This window comes from Eriocheir sinensis, chromosome 28 (assembly GCF_024679095.1).
Source record: "Eriocheir sinensis breed Jianghai 21 chromosome 28, ASM2467909v1, whole genome shotgun sequence".
Taxonomy (NCBI): Eukaryota; Metazoa; Arthropoda; class Malacostraca; order Decapoda; family Varunidae; genus Eriocheir; species Eriocheir sinensis.
In genome coordinates this window covers 8,331,224-8,352,044 of record NC_066536.1, presented here as the reverse complement: position 1 = coordinate 8,352,044, position 20,821 = coordinate 8,331,224, and the positions used below count along the sequence as shown (strand labels likewise).

The 20,821-nt window shown below is 42.2% G+C and overlaps 2 protein-coding genes across 6 annotated transcripts in view; both read right to left on the bottom strand.

Annotated features, from left to right (window-relative positions):
* Positions 1–718, bottom strand: part of LOC127004483 (methanethiol oxidase-like) — a 36,342-nt gene extending 35,624 nt beyond the window's left edge. The window contains exon 1 of one of the 4 annotated variants that reach the window (XM_050872251.1): positions 473–718. In XM_050872251.1, the coding sequence (XP_050728208.1) occupies positions 473–485 (13 nt within the window). In that variant the 5' untranslated portion in view covers positions 486–718. The remainder of the gene's footprint in view (positions 1–472) is intronic. The other 3 variants (XM_050872252.1, XM_050872253.1, XM_050872254.1) reach the window with 3 other exon arrangements.
* A 3,679-nt stretch (positions 719–4,397) lies between these two features.
* On the bottom strand, positions 4,398–20,630 carry LOC127004481 (transport and Golgi organization 2 homolog). Of its 2 annotated transcripts, XR_007757848.1 has the most exons (3): positions 20,606–20,630; positions 10,404–13,209; positions 4,398–10,200 (listed from the first exon to the last, which is right to left on the bottom strand). XR_007757848.1 is itself a non-coding variant. In XM_050872246.1 (2 exons), the coding sequence occupies exon 2, from the start codon at positions 12,937–12,939 to the stop codon at positions 12,088–12,090; it is 852 nt and encodes a 283-aa protein (XP_050728203.1). In that variant the 5' UTR covers positions 12,940–13,209; positions 20,606–20,630; the 3' UTR covers positions 4,398–12,087. The 2 variants fall into 2 exon arrangements, 1 of the variants encoding a protein (XP_050728203.1); XM_050872246.1 differs by having other exon boundaries at positions 4,398–13,209.
* Positions 20,631–20,821: the final 191 nt, after the last annotated feature.

Here is a 20,821-nt window from a genome sequence, read left to right as displayed (position 1 = left end):
AGTAATCAATGACGGACGCTTTGGTTTAACCTACCCAACCGTAGTTTAAATTAGCCCTAACGATTGACAGCCCTGGCTGTCCTCTACCACAGGCTGCAAATATGTAAATGAGATGACTGAGATAAATAAAGGTAGGCTGTGTTTTCTGGCAGTCGACCAGTCAAGGTGCCTCGTAGCTCATTGGTTACGACATTAATGTCAATCAGAATCTAATTCGTTGTTTAGGTTGAAAACTGTGAAACGTATGCATGAATATATTGGAGACCCATACATAGACCAGCAGTGGTCACATCGCCATACATTATTGGCTACGGAAAAGCGGGTCATACTACACAGCCCTTCAACTCGCATATTGTGGACGGTGAGCTTGTTTGCATTAGGACAACGTACCCCACTGTTATGGCTACCCGACAGATTCGTAGAAGAGGCTGTATACAGAAAATACTTCATAACAATAAAGTATGTCACGAACCTTTGGTAGCCATAACTGCCACAGATGCTTGTTCCAGAGATGCGTTGGACAACCACACCACCACACAGTCCCACACAACTGTTGTCTACGCCTCCGGCCGGCGGTGTGACGTGATAGGCGTCTGGCAGGGCTGCTGCTCTGTTGGCCGTGGCCGTGCACACTGCACACAACACTCTTGACTCAGTGCACTTAACACGTACTGTTCTCAAGCCATTCATCATTCATAACCTTTACACCTGTTACTTAATATCCATGGTGAGACAAGTTACAATAATTGTGATAATTATAATTCATCCATTCAAGTTCATAAAAGCCATCAGAGCAAATAGGCCAGTTAACTTTATCAACCGATAGTGTCAAGAGGTACGAATTAAGACAGTGTCAGTGGATATATGAAGGGGAGGTTTCCACTTGGGCGTTTCCCATGTTAAATGGCGTTTTATTTTCAATTCTCCCTTATTTCTTAACCGATTTACTTCATTCAAGAAGCATTTTATTCAGGAAGGATGAGGGAAGAAGGTGTAGTCCTTTATTGTTATTAAAAAATAAAAAAAAATTTGTTCGATGAAAAAAAAAAATTCTAAAAATCAAAATGAACTTCACAGAAAATGATTGATTGATAGTTTATTGTTGCAGGTAAACAACAAGGGAGAAGGGAGGAACATGCCATCCCAACCCCCAGGCAGGACAGAGTGTGATTATACAACTATTAATACATGTGTAGGGAGCACCATGAAATTAAAAAGATACAATGGCAGGAAGGAAAGCACAACAAGGGAGGGGGCGGCACCTCCCCCTGGACAATAAGACAATAAAATGTGGGGATGGAGAACATTGCCCAAGCACTAGATGGGAATGAATACAGAGATAGAGTAATACTAGTCCTTAAAGTAAAATACTGCAGAGATCACAGCCTTGTATAGCACGGCAGTAGTTCAGGCTGCCACACACGGCATCACCACCTTGGTGCAAACTGAGGGTGTTCTTTGAGGATAGCAGGGAGGACATCATGGGTCAGGAGCCAACAAATTGTCTGGGGCAGGTCAAGGCAGTCCCGTGGCTTAAACTGAGCAATGAGAGGGCATTCCATGACATAGTGATGCAGTGTGTGGCCCCTCGGCCTGGCACAGAGCGTGCAGCAGACACCAGGGGAGTTACTAACCTCCCAGTAGTACCTATAGCCTAGCCTAAGGCGCATTGCTACCACATCCTGAGGGGCACTGTGTCGCCCATAGGGGTAAACACAGCGCTGGGAGACACTAACATAGTGGAGGCTGCTGGCGCTGCCATTGTCACAGCAGTGTCTGAGTTGGGTAGCAATGCTATCATGTGAATAATGCCTAAGTCTATTCTTAACATAGCTAAGCGTATAGTCAGTGCCAGGGTCCACTGTGTCATCCTGAAGGGCTCGTCGAGCAGGCAGTCTGCCTTCTCATTGAGCTGGATGCCCACATGAGAGGGCACCCAGGTGAAGTGGACCGTGGCACCTGCGGCCTCAAGGGCACGGACGGCAGTCAGGCACTTAGCTACAAGATCACAGTCGGCAGGGGAGGAGGACACAAGTTCATGCAATGCAGCCTGGCTATCAACAAACAAGTAGACATTTTCGTGCAAAGCTGCTACAGTGTGGAGAGCCTCAAGGATGGCATACAGCTCAGCCCGGGTCGAGGACAGGTACCCCGGCAGCCGCCTGGTAACCTCAATGTCAGTGTACTGGGTGGGGGAAGCGTAATCCCGGATAAACACGCCACAGCCCGACCTGCTGCCATCTACGGAGCCATCACAGTACACATGGACAGCCCGAACACGGGGGTACTTGGACAGTTTGACCATGAAGTGATCCTGGAGGACATGGGAAGCCAATCACGTTTAGGGAAAGGTAGTTGTTCAACGTCTACACTGACACGATAGGGAGGCCAGGCAGGTTGGGCCGGGGAGTAAACTAGGCCTAAGCACGCTTCTAACACACCCGTCTCTGCTAACATGAGATAAATTTTCCTAAGGTAGGAGGTAACAGGAGCCCTGGAGTCACGGTGCAGAGTTACCAGGGCCTGGTGAAGGGGCACTGCACCAGCACGAAGCAGGCGGCTGACGGTGCGACAAGTAATTTCCCAGATTCTGTCCACAACACGAGGCAGATTCAGTTCTGCCCTCATGACCTCAAGTTTTGCAGTTCTGGGGCACCCCAGAATGAGGCGCATGGCCTCATTTTGAATAAGTTCCAAGGGGTGAAGCTGTGCCGCACTAAACTGTACCAAAACAGGGGCAGCATAATCAATGAGGGACCTGACGACAGAAAGGTAAAACATCCTGAGGACAGGGATGCCGACTCCAAGGCCCCTGTTAGCCAAAACCTTAAGAGGAGCTAACCTAGGAAGGCAGATGTTCTGAACATGAGTGACGCTCTGCACAGATTTCTGGAAGCTGACAGGGGCGCCTAAGTACTTGTATGTAGGAACTCTAGCTAAAGGAGTGCCATTAATGCTGGGCAGATGAGAAACTCTCCTCCCACTGGCTTGAAATTTCGTCTTAGTTTCATTGATGACAAGGCCCATTTGTTCACATCACAGAAAATCAAGCAGACTCTCAATTTTTCCTTTTGTATTGTTTCATAACCCTGAAGCATTGAAACTAGTATAACAGTAACAGGAGATGTTTTTTTTAAAGTGCAAAATCATGGTTTTGAGATATCAAGTGATGAGGTTTAAATATTGTTTTAATTTTACCTATTCCACCTAGGGAATTGAAATCCACAGGATATATACATCAGGATATGAAGAAAAAGCAGACATAAATAGGCTCCTTTGTTTACCCAAGGTTTCATCTTTTCTACGGGGTCATAAATCCATGTACTCGAATTTTACCAATTTCACCGTATTTAATAGTAAAAACCAGTGTTCTACTGTGTAATATCAATAAAATATAATTAAAAAAGACATTTGAAGCGGATACAAAGAATATTTTAATTGTTGGATTTATGAAAAAAATTATATAAATCGATTTTTCACAAATACGAAAAATATTAGTAACTGCTAAAAATTTCCCATTTTCTTGGCCAGTGGTGAGAGAGAACCTAAGAATTTCATGATAGACCAAGAAAAAAAATCCTTAAATTAAAAATGGGTGAAAACATGGATTGCAGCCCATAACGCCGCGTGGAAGTTCATTCCAGCACGTTGCGATGCATGTTGCATACCACTGTATTATTTTTTCGTCAGATTCATTCATATTGTTGTGCTGAAAGCTTCCCCCGGGGTCTATGGGCCTCTGGAAGACTCTGGGAGGAGCGAGAAGGGGGGCGGAGAGCAAGGTCCTGGCCGCGGGGCGCGGGCGGGGCCTTGCTCCCCGCCCCCCTGCTCGCTCCTCCCAGAGTCTTCCAGAGGCCCATAGACCCCGGGGGAAGCTTCCAGCACAACAATATACCAGAAGAATGAGAAAAAATCACAATTTTATAGGCCGAAAAAAAAAAAAAAATTTCAAGAGCCCAAGTGGAAACCTCCCCTTAAAGCATGAGGTAGGTGGCCTCTGGTGACATTTGTGCAGCGGCGACTGTAGCTACTCATATTGGCGGGTAATAACTTAAATACTGCCTATGCGAATATTATTCTCAAATCAAAATAACTTAGTTTGCATCTATAAAAAGACATAACGTGGTTTAATTCAGTTGGAGGAGGTAAATGATTGTAATTTATATAAAAGTACTATTTAGAGAGAGAGAGAGAGAGAGAGAGAGAGAGAGAGAGAGAGAGAGAGAGAGAGAGAGAGAGAGAGAGAGAGAGAGAGGCACTGGTTTATGAACAAGAAAAACTGTTATCACAATACAACCTTGAAACTTTTCTCTGAATCTGCTAGCATTTTTAAGTTAACATGCATGTTTATGTGATTAAGTAAATTACATTTCCTCAAGATCTGCAATGATACAACATTTAACTTTTGAATATTTTAATATTCCATTTTATAATCCAAAAAGCCATGCATAGTCATATTCAATTTCAAATGAATAATCAACTCACATGCATAGTATATATTTTTATAACACCAAAACAATGTTAGGAATAATATGTGGAAATTGTAAATATACTGTTGATTTCTCATCACAATAAACTGGAGCTGTTTTTTGAAAAAAAATCAATGTTATAAAAGTTAATGCATCCCATCACAGCTCCACCATACTTTTGATTAGTAACTTGACAAAATAGCTCACAGGGAATTCCATTTTTTTTTTTTTTCAATTTCAAACATTTGATTATTTACATTTTATTAATTAAATGTGTAGAATTTTTTCAATTCACATCCAGGCCCGTCCTACAGCTTCATGATATTTTATTCAGCAAGTATGAAGTTTGGCACAGGTCTATAAGCAGAATGAATAATTGCTATCATAAAATAGCAAGCATAATGCTTCATTATGGTAAGCATATTATACATAAAAAAATGTAGGTGCAAAATATGCATGAAACAGAATAAAGGACAGTTCAATATTCGTGGCATGGCGTGGATGGTTCGGCCCTTGAAATGCAGCCCCAGCCAAACATGACGATCCTTCAACAATGTTAGCAGCTGTTTGAATATTCATGGCAAGCACTGGACCTACTCTGCACAAATACATTTTTCAGCCAATTTTCAAGTCTAAAATTCCATCTGATAATTAAATTACATTAGCACATTGTGTGTGTGTGTCCGTGTCTGTGTGTGTGTGTGTGTGTGTGTGTGTGTGTGTGTGTGAATATCTATACCAGAATCTAGATGGTTAATATCAGTGGTGGGCACTCAATAACTCGACCCAGTCTTCGATAACAATACTTCGATAACCTTTTTTGATTGCAGTGACTTCGATAACTATTACTCGATAACTTTCAATAACCAAATCGGTGACTTCGATAACGCAATAACCATAACTAGCGGTTTCTACGAACACAACAAAAATGCTCATTTTTACTTCTAAATATTATTTTAACCAATTCTTTCATAAAAACCATTATTATTTAGTTGTTTACCCCAAAGAAAGTCTTAAACAGTAAAAAAATTGTATTTTTTAATATAGTAATATATATGAAACAAACAAAAACTATACACAAACTAGGCAAAGACATCTTCTGCCTCCTCCTCAGGGATTTCAAACTGCAGCAGGTGGTCGTTGCCCTTCAGCAACACGAACCTCTCAAAGTTCATGGATGTGAAGGTGCTCCTCTTGGGCTTCAAGATGTCCGACCCCACTGAGAACACCCTCTCCACTGCAACTGAGCTTGGGATAGCTGTGTTGTGCGCCTGAACAAGGCCACAAATATCTCCCTGTAGTGCGCGGGGAAGAGCCTCTCATTAAAGATCCCCTTGGACATCCTGCTGGAAGACTACGAGTTGAGCTCCTTGGCTACCCTGGTGTGGACGGTGCAGCAATGCAAGACCACAATGCTCAAACCCATTATATAGTTGGACGTATAACAACTCAAGAGGTCAAGAGAAGGAAAGTGAAAGTTTAATGAAAAAGTTATTGAAAAAAGTATCGTTATCGATTGTCCGAAACGGGGACTTCGATAACGTGACTTCAATAATGGCAAATTTGAAAAACATTATTGTCAATAACGATTTTGATAATCATTGTCGATAAAAGTTATTGAAACGCCCACCACTGATCAATATAGATGATGAGAAATAATGGATTTCAAATACAGCCCTATGAAATCTTACTGGTGAAAACTTCTTGACTTCACACCATTCTTCTTGAACTCAACATTCAACAGTTTAATAACCATGCCCAAATACAAATTCAAATATTACATTAGAGAAACTGCAATAATTCACACTTCCAGTTCTGTTGGTATATGACATGTACACATGCTAAAATAACCCAGTGGTAAAAATTGACAAAAATGGAAAGTTGTCCATTCGACACACATGTAAGTCTTGAACAGCAACAGCAAACTCTGCTATCACCAGCAGCTGCTGGGTGGCTAAAAAGAAGCAGAGCTCACCATGGTGACAGTCTGTTCAGGCACGATTTTTGTTTTTGTCAACAAGACTTATACCACTAGAACTGGAAAAAGTGTGCTGATTCAGAGACAGTGAAAGGAAATTCAATGCAAGCAAATTTACAGGAAAAATTGTGAGAGAAAATGTTTATGTACTAAATTATTTTGCCATCATTATATTATTCTAGGTATAGTTTACTGTAATTAATTTATGCTCTTGATATGCAGAAATCTCATGAAAACAATGGTAGGCTCAGTTTTCCTGAATATCATCTGACAGCTTGATAATAGTGGACATAACTCTGTAATGTAAAGCTTCTCTCATTCTCTCTGCCTGTCACCCCATGACCACAAGTTCCTTTAAAAGCCAGGCCCATTATATAACTATATGGGGATGTCACTTCACTTCCATGCCAACACCCCTAGGCAAGCCTCCATGCAGATACCATTCCCATTCCAAGCCCCTTTATGGAACAATAAACTTGCCCCAGCCTTGAGTTGCATGGGTGTCCCTTGGTTTCCTCCACTCACAGCTGTCTCGTACAGAAACAACCCTATAAGCAGGATCGATGCCTATGAAGTGTGCCACGTGCCCATTTGGCTGGAGGTGGTGTTCACAGACTAAGCTGGTAACAGGCCTTGATTCAGTTTTATTAGGTAGTTGCTGGTTCGTCAAGAAGTCATTCAACAATATCCCATGATCCTGCAAAGGCACTTGGTACCAATGGCATCGACACGTCTCTCCAAGTCACTATCCAGTCACAGCCATACAGTAAGGCAGGGAGCACAAGCGACTTAAAGACTCTAATCTTTGCCCGCCTGGCTAGATATTGACAATGCCATACACTCATGTTGAACAAGTCCATTACACAATGGGCAAGGCCAATCTATCGAGTGACTTCCTGGCAAGACCCACCATTGTTGTGCACTATGCTAATTTTAGTGACCTTGATGTCCTCACCACATGCATAAACAGACTAAACTGCGTCATCTGGCAAGCCTCCAAATGACTAGACATCACCAGAACCTCAATCAATTCAACGAGAAGTACAGGATCATCAGCAAAAACAAAGTCTGTGACCTTGATTTCACCAACAAATACTCTGAAACGTCTTTGAACAACAACTTTGCTTAATATCCAGTCCATGCAAGTGTTGAAAAGTGATGGAACAAGGACGCACCCTTGCCATACTCCTGAATATACAAAATAGAAGATGGAAATGCCTCCCCCACACTTCACAGCACTCTCTAGTCCCAAAGAAAAGGCCAGTCATCAGGTCAGTAATAAATGCAGCAATCCCATGGATATGCAGAATGTCCCAGAGTGCCTCGCGATGCAATGAGTCAAAGGCCTTCTTGAGATCAACATAGGCTTTGAGTAGCCCTACTGAAACTCAAGGCAGGTCTAAGGTCGTTTGTATCTAAACAACCCTCAACATCCTCAGCGAGACCTCCCACATACCTCTCTTTACTCCTCCTCAGAGGAGTCCTTTGTGACAGAGTCCTGTATCCTTTATCATACACACTGCTCCTATATGTCCTGGTCTTGGTCATCAGGCAGGAGCAGCACTAGTGGTAAACAAACCTCCATAGAGGGCAAGTCAACTTCCACATGGCACTGTTGTTACAGAATGGTATATGTGTGTATTGCACGGTTTGTACATATATATCAAGATGAGGTACTGATCTAGTAGTAGCATATGGCAGATGTGTAAAATTGGTCAAGGTCTGGAGATTATTATTATTTTTTAACCCTTTCATGGCTAAACGCTCGCAGCGAGTGTTAGGCATATTTGCTGGTGGTGCTAAACGCTCGCTGCGAGCTCCAGCCGCACCCAAATCTCCCACGTATGAGTGTTCCAACAATATTTATCACAACACAGGATTGCCAATTGAGTGGGTTCTCCACTAAATTTGGTGGAAAATCATGTCAGTCCAGCACGGAAAATCTACGGACGAGCAACTGGTGGATGTTGTTGTCCAATATAGCGACATTTTTGCATAGCTTCACCTATCACAAGACTGATATTTTGACCAAATAGTTGTAAATTTTGCAGTTGGCAATACTGCCCCGCCAGCACCCCATCATCAAGAGATCTACAGTAGTTGCTTTATGGCTGACCGTCGCACACGTATAAATGTACGTCTTCACAGGCAACACCCCCTGAACGTGCCTGAACTTTCGCAGGAGAGGCTTACATTACCAAATCGTATGGATCTTGGCCTCCTCTTTCCAATGGTGTTTTTGTTTTTTAGCTGTGATGAATAGTTTTTGAGATACAGAGGTTAAAAGAGCAAGCACTAGCATCACTTGCTGGTGGTGCTAAAAGCTTGCTGCGAGCGCCAGTCACACTCACAGCAAAATACACCCTCTGAACGTGCCTGTACGTTCGCAGGAGAGGCTTACATAACCGAATCTTATAGATCTTGGCCTCCTCTTTCCAATGGTGTTTTTGTTTAGTAGCTGTGATGAATAGTTTTTGAGATATAGCGGTTAAAAGAAATCCCCTTTCCCCGCTGGGGTGCCCGAGCGCGCCTGAGGGGATAGTCTCGTTGCAAGCGCTTAGCAATGAATGGGTTAAATGTTACAATTGAAAACGAAATGTACCTTTGACACTGGCAAATATAGTATTTATGGAGTGAGTGAGTGACAGTGGGAGAGAGTGGATGTGTCGTTTGTGTGCTCCTGATCTGCTGACTCGACAATGGTGAGCAGCAGGAGCAGGACTCTGAGAGACGCGTGTTGCGTTTGTGAAGACTATTCAGGAGATAAGTGGATTGCATGCTATTTGTGCCCTAAGTGGTGTCATGTGAAGTGTGCTCATCTGACAGGGGTCAAGCAGGATAACATACCCAAAATAAACTGGGTGTGTTCGCCATGCTTATACAATGCATCTTTAGCAACCAACATTGTGGATAAATTGGATGAATTTAAGCAAAAATTATCAAGAGAAACATTAGTTGTGAAAAATTAAGTTGAAACTCATGCACTCAGTGTGAAAGAGAAGCTGGGTGGCAAGACAGAGACGGATGACGCCAGCTGGGCTGATGTAGCAAAACAGAGGAGGAAGAAGCATCTGCTTGTCGTAAAGGCCTCTGATCAAGATAAAAAGGCTACTGAGATGAAAAATTAAGTTTCCCAAGCATTTCAAGGCATTCAGATTACTGATTCAAGATTCATGAATGGAGGTAACATTGTTATGAACTTTGATGATGAGAATATAAGGAATGAAGCAACTCAGAAATTAGAAATCGTAGAGCAAATTAGCACAAAAAGTGTGGAAAAATTAAGGCCAAAGATCTGCATTGTGCATAAGGAGGAGACCGGGGATAAGATAATTGAGACATTGTTAAACAGGAATGAGTTCTACACTCGATTCCAGGAGTTGAGGGGAAAATTGAGACTTTCATTAACCCTGCTGCTGGAGGCACAATGCACTATACGTATTTTGAAATGTGACCCAACTGTTAGAGAGCTGACCAACAAGCATCATGACAAGATAAAACTAGAATGGGGAGTGTATACCGTGAGAGATAGATACCATGCAATCATATGTTATCATTGTCAAAGATATGGCCATCTTGAGGCCAACTGTACTGTAAAGACCAATGGAGAAGCCCCAAAATGTTTCAAATGTGCCGGGGATCATAAATCCAGGGAGTGCGCCATGGCTGAGAAGAAATGCATAAATTGTGCGAGGTACAAGAAGCCTGAAATCAACCACTCAGCGAATGATCAGTGTTGTGTAGTTCTACAGACTGAAATTGAGAGAACAGATTAATGGAAAATTAAGTAATGAATATTTGTGATACTCAAAGATAAATTGTGTGTGATAAATGTTCAGTGAGTTGAAAATAATTGTTGGATATGTAATTGTGATACAATAACGAAAATATCAGACATGAAAACTGAACCAATGGATATTTGTGATACTATTCGTGAAAGCAATTAAGACACTCACTCACTCGCTACGATGTTTGAGAATAAGTGCATCGAAGACTATTATTGAGACTAACGTTGTAATTGTTGACAGCCCTCGTAGAGCGCTGCGCCAGCGGCACTGAAACCACATCAACGGTAAACGGTAGTTGGACCTAAGGGGCAAACCTCAAATATAGCCTCTTTAACAGTGGTAACACTTACACAAACTTCCTAACATATTGTCTGGATTGCATTGCTCACCAGACCTGATACTAACACTAATGGAAGACAACTAGAAACAATAGAGTGAGGGCAGTAGAAATGTCAATGTAACAAGATCGGCCAGTGACAAGGAGACGGGAAAATGTTTAGTTACATCTGTTTGTGTAATAAAATTCTCTCATTATGATGGTTACCTTAAACTGGCTGTGAGAATGATTTCATGACACATGCAATTTTTAACAGAAATTATAGAGTAAGGCTTATGGTAGCACTAATCAATATGCCACACTATACTGAATAAATTCCTGAACGAGGCTGGTTGCCTCCTAGACTAGTTTACCCACAAACAATCATTGGAATGGTTACATGTTCTATTTTGACTCCCCATCCTGCCACTGCAGAAAGGAGTCAATGATAATTTTAGTGGTGATAATGATGATGATAATTGTATTTCTCTCAGTGAGGAGTGGGTTTTACTTGTGCTGTCCTATGTGAGCAAGAACAAGGATATGGATCATGGGAGATTAAGATTATGACCTCCATGGTACTCCATAATAATATTTTGTAAAAATCTGGAAGCCAGACCTGACACATTGGAAAGGATAAGCTTTGCCTCAAGGCTCACCTCATATAAAAGTACGTGCCAAGTGAGTTACTTCATCCTCCAACTATAGTCTGTTTCACTAGGATATTACAGGTGCCCACGCCTCCTCTTTTTCTCTCTTGATTTTGGTTAGCTCTATGGCAACAAATCACCGGGCAGAACCCGTCAGTTTGCTTCTGCCTCGGTTGCTGGCGTCGCGACTCTGTGCTATGTTCTTAGTTTTCTAATACCATCTGGAATACTGCAACGTCTACCTGTGTTTTCTTAGTAACATTGCCATCCTTGAGTCATTATTTATAACATTCATTCTTTAACACAAGACGACTAATTATTTTTTCTCGTAGATATCATATGATGAATGAGGATATTTTTATTAAACGATAAAAACAAGTTTATACTTCCATCTATAGTATTCAAGTTAAGTGTACTTATGGCTATGTTTTCTGTCTCATCATAATGTTTGACAGTTTAGGCACTGTACATGATCAATGGAAAAAATGCATTTTCAAAGTTAATATTTCATGGTGATATTGAGGTGTATAAATATTATTTTCATGAATCACATAGCACTGCGAGGCAGCGTGAGTGCAGAGCGAGCTTCCTTGGCTAAGCAGACTAAACTTTTCCAGCGCAGTGACTGGCTGCCACTTGGCCAGTCAAAATTGATGAGGGGGTGTGGCCGCCTGTAATATTTTGGTGAAACAGACTATAGACTGCTTCTATATGTTCATAGTTTTAAATAAGCTTGTAAGAAAAAGTCTATTGTGTTTTTGAAAACTGTTGCATGATAGGACTATTCAACTGGTTAAACATTTCATAAAATAACTGTTTGGCAATGGTAAATTGAAATAATTAAATTTGCAAAGCATATACTATTGACTTATTGCTTTGCTTAAAGTTATGAGTTACTAGGAGTTATGGTAAATGCAAAGTTGCTACTCTTCCACTGTGGACTGCTTGGATTTATTGGATCTTGCATAGTGCGTTCCCTATACACCAACTGGTTCTCCTGATCAACTAGAATGATAGTGGTGGTCCTGCTACCATAGCTACCAGCTGGAAAACAGACCCAAATACTGGACAGGCTCTTAATGAACTGCTCAGGGTGCCCTTTGCCTTGCTCACTTAGCTGTGGATCAGGGAAGTAAGGCTTTTTGTCCTGCATCATTTCAAACAGTTCATCAATTAGTTTTTCTTCACATTCTTTCTGTCCATAATCATTAATCAGATTTTGTAGTAATACTTCACCCTTCTGTACTTTCTTGAAGGGTTTTATAAGTGGGCAGTTCCCAAAGCCATGGACCCCTGGTGGTATTTCATGTATGGTCTTTTCATTGTTGTTATAGAAATTAACATGATATGAGCCCCCTTCAGGATCTAATGTTAAAAGATTGAATGCATTATACACCTTCCCAGAGTTTTTGACCTCCTCAAGGTATTCCTGTCCCTTTTTGTGTGACTTCAGGTAATCAACAACCAGGAAGCCCCTCGAGGCCCTGCCAGTGGTAAACTCTGTGGTCGCTTGAAAAACATTGAGTAAAGTGGAGATTTTGCCCTGCCTTGTCACAGCCAACCATGTGCCACCCTTACATGTGTCTTGTTCATCCATTCCTCCAAGAATTTCACCATCACCCCAAAAGTGAGCAGGTTTAGTAGGTCTGTTATATAATTCATCACGATTGTTGACAAGGATTATCTTATATTCTCCCTCTTTGGGTTTTGGGTTAATGTACAAAAAAAGGATACACATAATGTTGACAAAAATGAATGTTTGTTAACTATACACTTTGTTTATTACTAAAAGCGTGCAATCAATACCTAATCAGATGAGAGCAAAACTTAAGATGATTTGATCAGATGCAATTCACTTTTTTAACTAGGCAACAGGGACTTATCAGTTTGTATCAAAGGTACTAAAACCTTGTCATCAGTCATCAATCACTAAAGACAAACAACTATAGTTACAGAGCTGAAGCACTGCTGAAATGCCTTTTAGATTTCATGAATGTCCACTTGAGGCCTGAAAAAAGCAAGAATTGTTAGGATACAGCTTGAAATGTAAAATGGAAAATGCTTTGAATACTAGAATCATGTAAGAAAAAAATTGTGAAAATATTTGTAGTATTGTGGCATGAACATCAATGTTATCCACATGAAAAAGTCTTTACAACAATATGCCAAAATACAGCCTCTTAACCCCTGCAGCATTGTGTGAGTAAAATTTATGCATTTTTATGCTAGTCAATGCAGTGTCATGTGCATAAATTTTACACATCTATTTCCTGTGCAATTTCCCACCATTGAGTGAGCTGTAAGTGGATGGGAGGTGTCCTACCCTATCTTAGGATGACTCAGGAAGGTTTTTGAGGCCTATAGTGAAACAAAATTGGTGAGTCCGTTGTGGCGTTGGCTACCACTGGTCTTTTCCTCTCCTATGCTCTGCAACACAGTCCCAACACCTATCTCTTCCTCTCATTTGTTAGCTATAGGTAACATATAAGAGGAAAAAATAGGTCTTGGAAATGTGTGGCAGAGCAGAGGGGAGGAAAGGACATGCGGGAGCCAATGGCAAATCGGACTTGCCAATCTGGTTTCACTATAGCAGTGTGTCTCTGGCCCCATATATCAACGAAATGAGGCGAATGATGGAGGATGCTACTGGGAAGATGGTCAGATTGTAAGGAAGACTTTGGGAGCACAGGGCAGGGGTTTTTAGGTTTGTGGGGATTATTTTCATATTGCCATATCTCCAGAGGATGTAATAAAGTATGGAGATAACGAAAAAACCAAAATGCATGTTACATCGTAATTGCAGGTAGGAGCCGGGTTAGATGACTAGCAGGAGATGTATATTACGAGGTTGTACGGAGGTGTCTGGTGAGTCTTGATGATTGTTTAACCCGAGAACAGTGACAGACCTCAATTGAGGCTTGCCCGAGGAGAGGCGACAAGCCTCAATTGAGCGCGATTTTTTTAAACGCGTACCCACTCTCCCCCCACCCCCAGCCGGCAGCAGACCCCCTCACCCTACCCTCCCGGGCAGCTTCAGCAACACCACGGACCCCAACCAGAGAGGACGCAGAACTTCCGCTCCTTCTGCCAACCCTGCCCAACCTTCAGGCAGGGCCCAAAGGACTCGCCGTCCCCCTACTACGTATAGGACAACAAAGCATGCATACATTGATAAGTAAATGTTATTTTTATTCATGAAGACGCAAGATGGCGCCACTACAAACACTCGCCTGCACCAGAACGGGCTGGGCCGACCATCAAGCCCCACCGGGAAGAAGCCTTGGACCGACCATCAGGATCCACCAGGAAGAAGCCTACCGCCGCAATAGGCCATGACGTAAAAAAAAATAAATAAATAAATAAAAAAAATAAATAAAAAAGATGTATGCCGCTAGCCTCCCCTCACCCCTCTCAATCCTCCTGGCTGGCCTCTACCCTCCCTCGCCTCCCCCTCACCTCCTCTCCATCCTCCCTCCCAGTCTCCTTTCCTCACTGTGTGGGTTTCCACCTGCAGGCGGCCGTGGTGTAACGGGTAGCACGTCTGCCCGGCATGCGGAAAGTCCCGGGTTCGATCCCCGGGCGGTGCCTGCCTTTTCTGGTGAACCCCCTACCACACCCCGTGAACACTCATATCAAAAGTGGTAGGGAAAATAGTAACCGGCAACCTATACTACGTAAACAGATAAACCCTACTCCTCACCACCACCACCAAGACCCCTCTCTCTCTCTCTCTCTCCCCTTTTCTTCCTTCTCTCTCTTTCCATTCTAAATCCATCCATCTTCCCTTCCTCTGCCTCACCCTGCTAACCACCAACCCTATAGAACAGAGATAAAGAGCCAGAGTAGTGGCCTACCTCTTCCCCTTTACAGCCCCACGTCATTCATTTCGCCCATGTCAATCGTCTTGCCTCGTCTCGTAGCACATCTTATTTTTAAATTATTGATAAACTAAAAAAAATTAAGATATAGATGAGGTGTATATTAGTACATAGTTACAAATATGTGTACGTGGTACGTGTCATTTACGCTCACGTCCCTTGTCTTGCCTCGTTGCAGGTAGTCCCCCCTCACACATCCCAGGGGTTGCCAGTGCTCGGCTAAATCCCATTTATTGACCGCTGCCACAGCCATACAAATAGGTTTAGAACATTTTGGTTTTAACTGTCCTATGCGCTCCAGTATTCTAAAGGTGCTGAGGTACTGTTTTTCCAATTCTGTGAGACTCAATTTTTTGGTCAACCAGTCGCCTGACAATAGCTCTCTCCAACCCTGGGATTGCTTTTATCGGGTTAAGGAGTATTATCATGTATATGCATCACTGAATGATGCAACCATGGTTATTAGCTTGAAAGACAGCAATAGTGATCTGCCATGAAAAGGATAGAGGAAAAAAGTTTAAAGCAGATGTGAATGAACTGGTTGTTATTTCCCTTACTTTTAGGTCAACTACTACTGCTTATGAAAAAAAAGTCACACAAAATGTTTGACATCACCGAAAACTTGCGTAATATTTAGTGTGGTTTGATGATGTAAGGGTTAAGTCTTGGCTTGACTGGTATTCATCATATGTTTCCTCTTTTTTTTTTTTTACAACAAAGGAGGCAGCTCAAGGGCACACAAAAAAGGAAACAATAAAAAAAAAAAAAAAAGCCCGCTACTCGCTGCTCCTAAAAAAGAATCAAAAGAGGTGGCCGAAAGAGAGGTCAATTTCGGGAGGAGAGGTGTCCTGATACCCTTCTCTTGAAAGAGTTCAAGTCGTAGGCAGGAGGAAATACAGATGAAGGAAGATTGTTCCAGAGTTTACCAGCGTGAGGGATGAAAGAGTGAAGATGCTGGTTAACTCTTGCATAAGGGGTTTGGACAGTATAGGGATGAGCATGAGTAGAAAGTCATGTGCAGTGGGGCCGCAGGAGGGGGGGAGGCATGCAGTTAGCAAGTTCAGAAGAGCAGTCAGCGTGGAAATATCGATAGAAGATAGAAAGAGAGGCAACATCGAGATGGGAATTTAAGAGGTAGAAGACTATCAGTAGCAGGAGGAGAGCTGATGAGACGAAGAGCCTTAGACTCCACTCTGTCCAGAAGAGCTGTGTGAGTGGAGCCCCCCCACACGTGAGATGCATACTCCATATGAGGGCGGACAAGGCCCCTGTATATGGATAGCAACTGTGCAGGGGAGAAGAACTGTTGGAGACGATACAGAACGCCCAACCTCGAGGCAGCTGATTTAGCAAGAGAGGAGATGTGAAGTTCCCAGTTGAGATTTTGAGTAAAGGATAGACCGAGAATGTTTAGTGTTGAAGATGGTGATAGCTGAGTGTTGTCGAAGAATAGGGGATAGGTGTTTGGAAGATTGTGTCGAGTTGATAGGTGGAGAAATTGAGTTGAGTCTGCCAGGCATTCAATTCCTGATATCTTTCCAATCAGGTTCTCCATTGTACATGTCTTATCAAAGCAATGTTATAATAAAAAAAATTCACACATAGAGGAATGGATGCTGTAATAACAAATCTTAAGAACAAGCTTTTGGTTTTCCTAAAATTATGCTGAGCATCGGCACAATCCTGAGTAGTTCTGGTTGGCATAATGTAAGATGCAAGATAGTGTATTTATGAAGCTTAGAAGCCAGCTGGTACCCTGTATCCTGCCAGTTTTAACATACAGTTCAGAAACCTGACACCTCACAAAATAGTTATAAAGCTAAGAGCAAAGAGGAATGAAGAAAAATGCAAGGTATAACAATGCAATAGAAAGTGAGTATCATGGAACAATAAACAGCCACAGCCAAACCATTAAAAAAAAAAAAGAATTTTGAGCAACTGCTGGATAACAGCTGGAAAAATCACTATTGAGTCAACATTGTGCCATCTATTAGAGATCCAAATTCAGCATAGTGGTATGCAATTGGTATAAGTCACTGAATGGCTGTTACCAAGAGGTTGGAAGTAAAGGGCAGATACCTATGTCCTATGTCTTACTAACTATCTATCTATATCTCCAATGCCATGGTCCCTCACTGGAACTTCCCTCCAGGGGGTGGCTGCAGCAGAAGTGTCTCCATCTCTCCCTGTTCTGGCACTCCCTCTCAGGACACGCAATCCTGCTACTTTCAACTCTCTTGCTCCAATACTCACTCACCCAGTTGATCCACTTCACAGGTCCTGACACCCCCTCCCTCAATCCTTCCCTCATACAAGCTCTTCGCAAATTCACTCTCCTTCATTCTCATCATGTGTCCAAACTATATCAGCGCACCACACTTCACCCATTTGACCACTCCTTTCACTGTCACACCCATATCAAACCTCTCATAGGCACTTTTATTACTTTCTCCATCCCATCCTGAAACACCACATGCACCTCTTATATAACTCATTTCTACTGCATGTCTTCTTGATTGCTGTGCTGCATTCCATGTTCACATCTCTGATGCGTACGACAGAGTTGGCAGGATAATACTGTTCCTTATTTCCCTCTTTACCTCCATGCTCACACTTCTTCCTTTCATAACTCTCTACAACACACCTACTACCTGTCCGTCCTTCACTGCTCTTTCCCTCACCTCACCTTCCATACTTCCATAAAACAGTCCCTTAAACTCAGTTACCTCCTCCATTCTCTCTTCCACCAGCCTTATCCTATATTTTGTTGCGCTCTCTGCCCTAACTTTGTATGACTTTGCAAAATCAATGGGCTACTCTCTTGCCCGCTCAAATATCATATTCTTACTCTTTCCAGCATTCACTTTCAGCTTTCTCCTCTTACATACCCTTTCAAACTCATCTACGGTACTATCCTCTGCAATGTCCCTTCATTCTTTGCCAACAATACTGTATCATCTGCAAACAGGCCTGCCACCAAGGACTCCTCTGTACCTCTCACTTTCAGTTTTGGACCTAGCTCCTCCACTCTGGCTTTCATTTCTCTCATACAGCCGTCCATGTACCGTACACATTAAAAAGCCATGATGACATCACACACCCGTCTTACACTCACACCAACGCCACAACTCTCATTCAACTCACCATTCAGAGAGGCACTCGCATCCTTATAGAAGGATCTGATCCCCTCAAGCAAATGCCCTCCCACACCATATATCCTTAAAACATCACATAAACCCTTCCTGTCATCCCTGTCATATGCCTTCCCTAGGTCCATAAAAGCAGCAAACAGCTTCCTCTCCTTCTCTAGGTACTTTTCAACTAGCATTTACAGTGCAAATATTTGATCTACACAACCCCTCCCTTTCCTAAAACCCCTTCCCCTATGCATACCAATTTCCACATTGACAAATGACAATTTCTTTTAAGATGTATCACCTGATCATTCCATCCCAATCACCTGATCACCCCACCCCAATAAATGCAAGTGTATGAATGAACAGGCTAGGTTCTGGCTAAGTAAATCAATTTATTCACATATTGTTAATTTCTTTACATTTACATATCAATTTATGGTCCATTTTGGTTAAATTGATTTTGTTCAAAGTATATGTAATGTTTTATGCATCTAAAAACATTTTAAAATTGAAAAATATATCTGAAATAACTATGAGCATCAGCTCATGCAGCAGTGATTACTAAAGGGCAAATTATGAAACCGGTCAAAATGAACCAATAAGTAATAGTATTGGTCATATTACAAAAATATTCTGAACATTACTGATGTTACTTGCAATGGACCTGCACACCAGCAGTTGCAGATTCCCCCTCTGTCTCGATGTTATGTGGGAATGACTCGCTCAGAGCAGAGGAAGACAGCCAGAGGAGCAAAGGAAGTGAGTAAACCCTTCAGTCAGTGGAGATGGCGTGCTGGCTAATTAGAAGCTCCTTCCTTGTAACAACCAGGGAGGAATCTGGTAAGCATATATACATATTAAGTGTCATTCTTGGCTTACAACATGTGACAAGAGGTTATTATGTGAATAGGACAATATATATTGTAACAGGAGAAATAAATTGAAATGTAGTAATAAAACCTAATTATTCATTCAGACAAGTTTCTTTACCTCTTAATGTAATTCTAGAATGTGAATTTCGAATAACTGGGCAGCCAAGGGTTGCAAAGGTGAAGAAATACACAATTCAGTTGGTCAACTGAGTACTTTGAACTTTGTTATCCAGCAACCTGGACACATTGATGATGGTGCTCAGTGCTCAGATGACCACAAACCAACCATGCTCCAGGATTAACCTACATTATTAGCTACCAAGCCCACCCTCAGTATCAAGGAATGAGATGATAGTGACCCAATAAAGGGCTGGTATCTGAAGTTAAGGTATATACAATACATGATATTTGAGTGCCACAGGGTAACAGTGAGAAGCCCAAAAGCACCATACACCCATCTCAGTGTCCATGCAATCTAATTTTTGGTTGAAGAGGAATGTGCCACCCACCACCACACCCCTGTGGGATAGTGGTCTTCACTCCTAGCAACAAATTTGTGGGCCTGGGTTCGAATCCCAGCCTGGGCAGTTGGCAACCAGCCCACCCAGTTGTTCATCCTCCCTTTTGGGCAAGTCAATAAATGAGTATATACTCCTAGGGAAATCTCAGGAAGGTAAACTTGCCCAGTGTCCCACAGTAATGGGTTCTCACTCACCACAGGCTCAAGGGACAGTGGGAGGGAGATGAGCACCGAAGCCACACACAGCCACACTGTATACTTCCAATTTTACCTTACAATCTTCTTCAGAGCCTCAGATGATACATTTTCTGCATATCTGTGTGTGGGGGGTGGGTGGGGGGGGAAGGGGGGGGAGCATAAGTAATCACTCAGCTTGTTGTCAGATGGGAGGTTACACAGGTACATGGATTATTCTGTTGTCTTTGGATAGTGAGGATCAGTCTATAGGTAAAGTGAAGGAAGTTAAAAGATGATGTATACGACACTGATATATGATTTAAAGTAAAATTATAAAAGTTAAGTAGATTTTTCAGTTGTTATTTTAGCATCAATACAATTACGAAGTACAACATTTACAATAATAAAAATACACAACCTATATATGACTCGATAAAGTACTGAGGTTACATATATTCACCTGTTTGACCTACTGATTACCATTTTCACGAACTACGGCACCTTGCAGCAATTGTTTATTGTGTTTTTTATACCTCGTCACTTATCGCAAGCAATTTTTGACGGTAACATCACACTTTCTACTTCAATGAATTTGTTTCGCATTGCAGACCAAAGTACTGCCAACCGCGCCGGCCGCCATACTCGTGCAGGCCAACATTCACGCCAGCCACACTAATATTCCCTTCTCTTTCTCCGTGCACGCGTCATTGGAGCTCAAACCCAGCCCATTTCCATTCCTTACTTCCTGCATGTCTATTATTCTGTGGTTTTGGTGACCTGAGCTCCCCCGTTCATGCGTCAGAGGCTCATTTATACTCACCTCGGGCCCGACCGCGACCATCAGCTGATAGTGTTTACATGGGGAGACAATAACGTTCCAGTTTTATTGTGATGCATGCCATGTCTTCCTTACACTCCAATTTAAAACTACAGCGAAATCCAAAGTAGTATTTTCAGTCAAATAATAATATAGCGTACATCTATTTTGCCGTAGCGTAGAAAATAGAAGAGTGTTAGTTAAGTTTAAAAAGGTATT

Coding starts and splice junctions, on each gene's coding strand:
- LOC127004481 (XM_050872246.1), bottom strand. CDS start 12,939: ATGTGTATCCTTTTTTTGTACATTAACCCAAAACCCAAAGAGGGAGAA.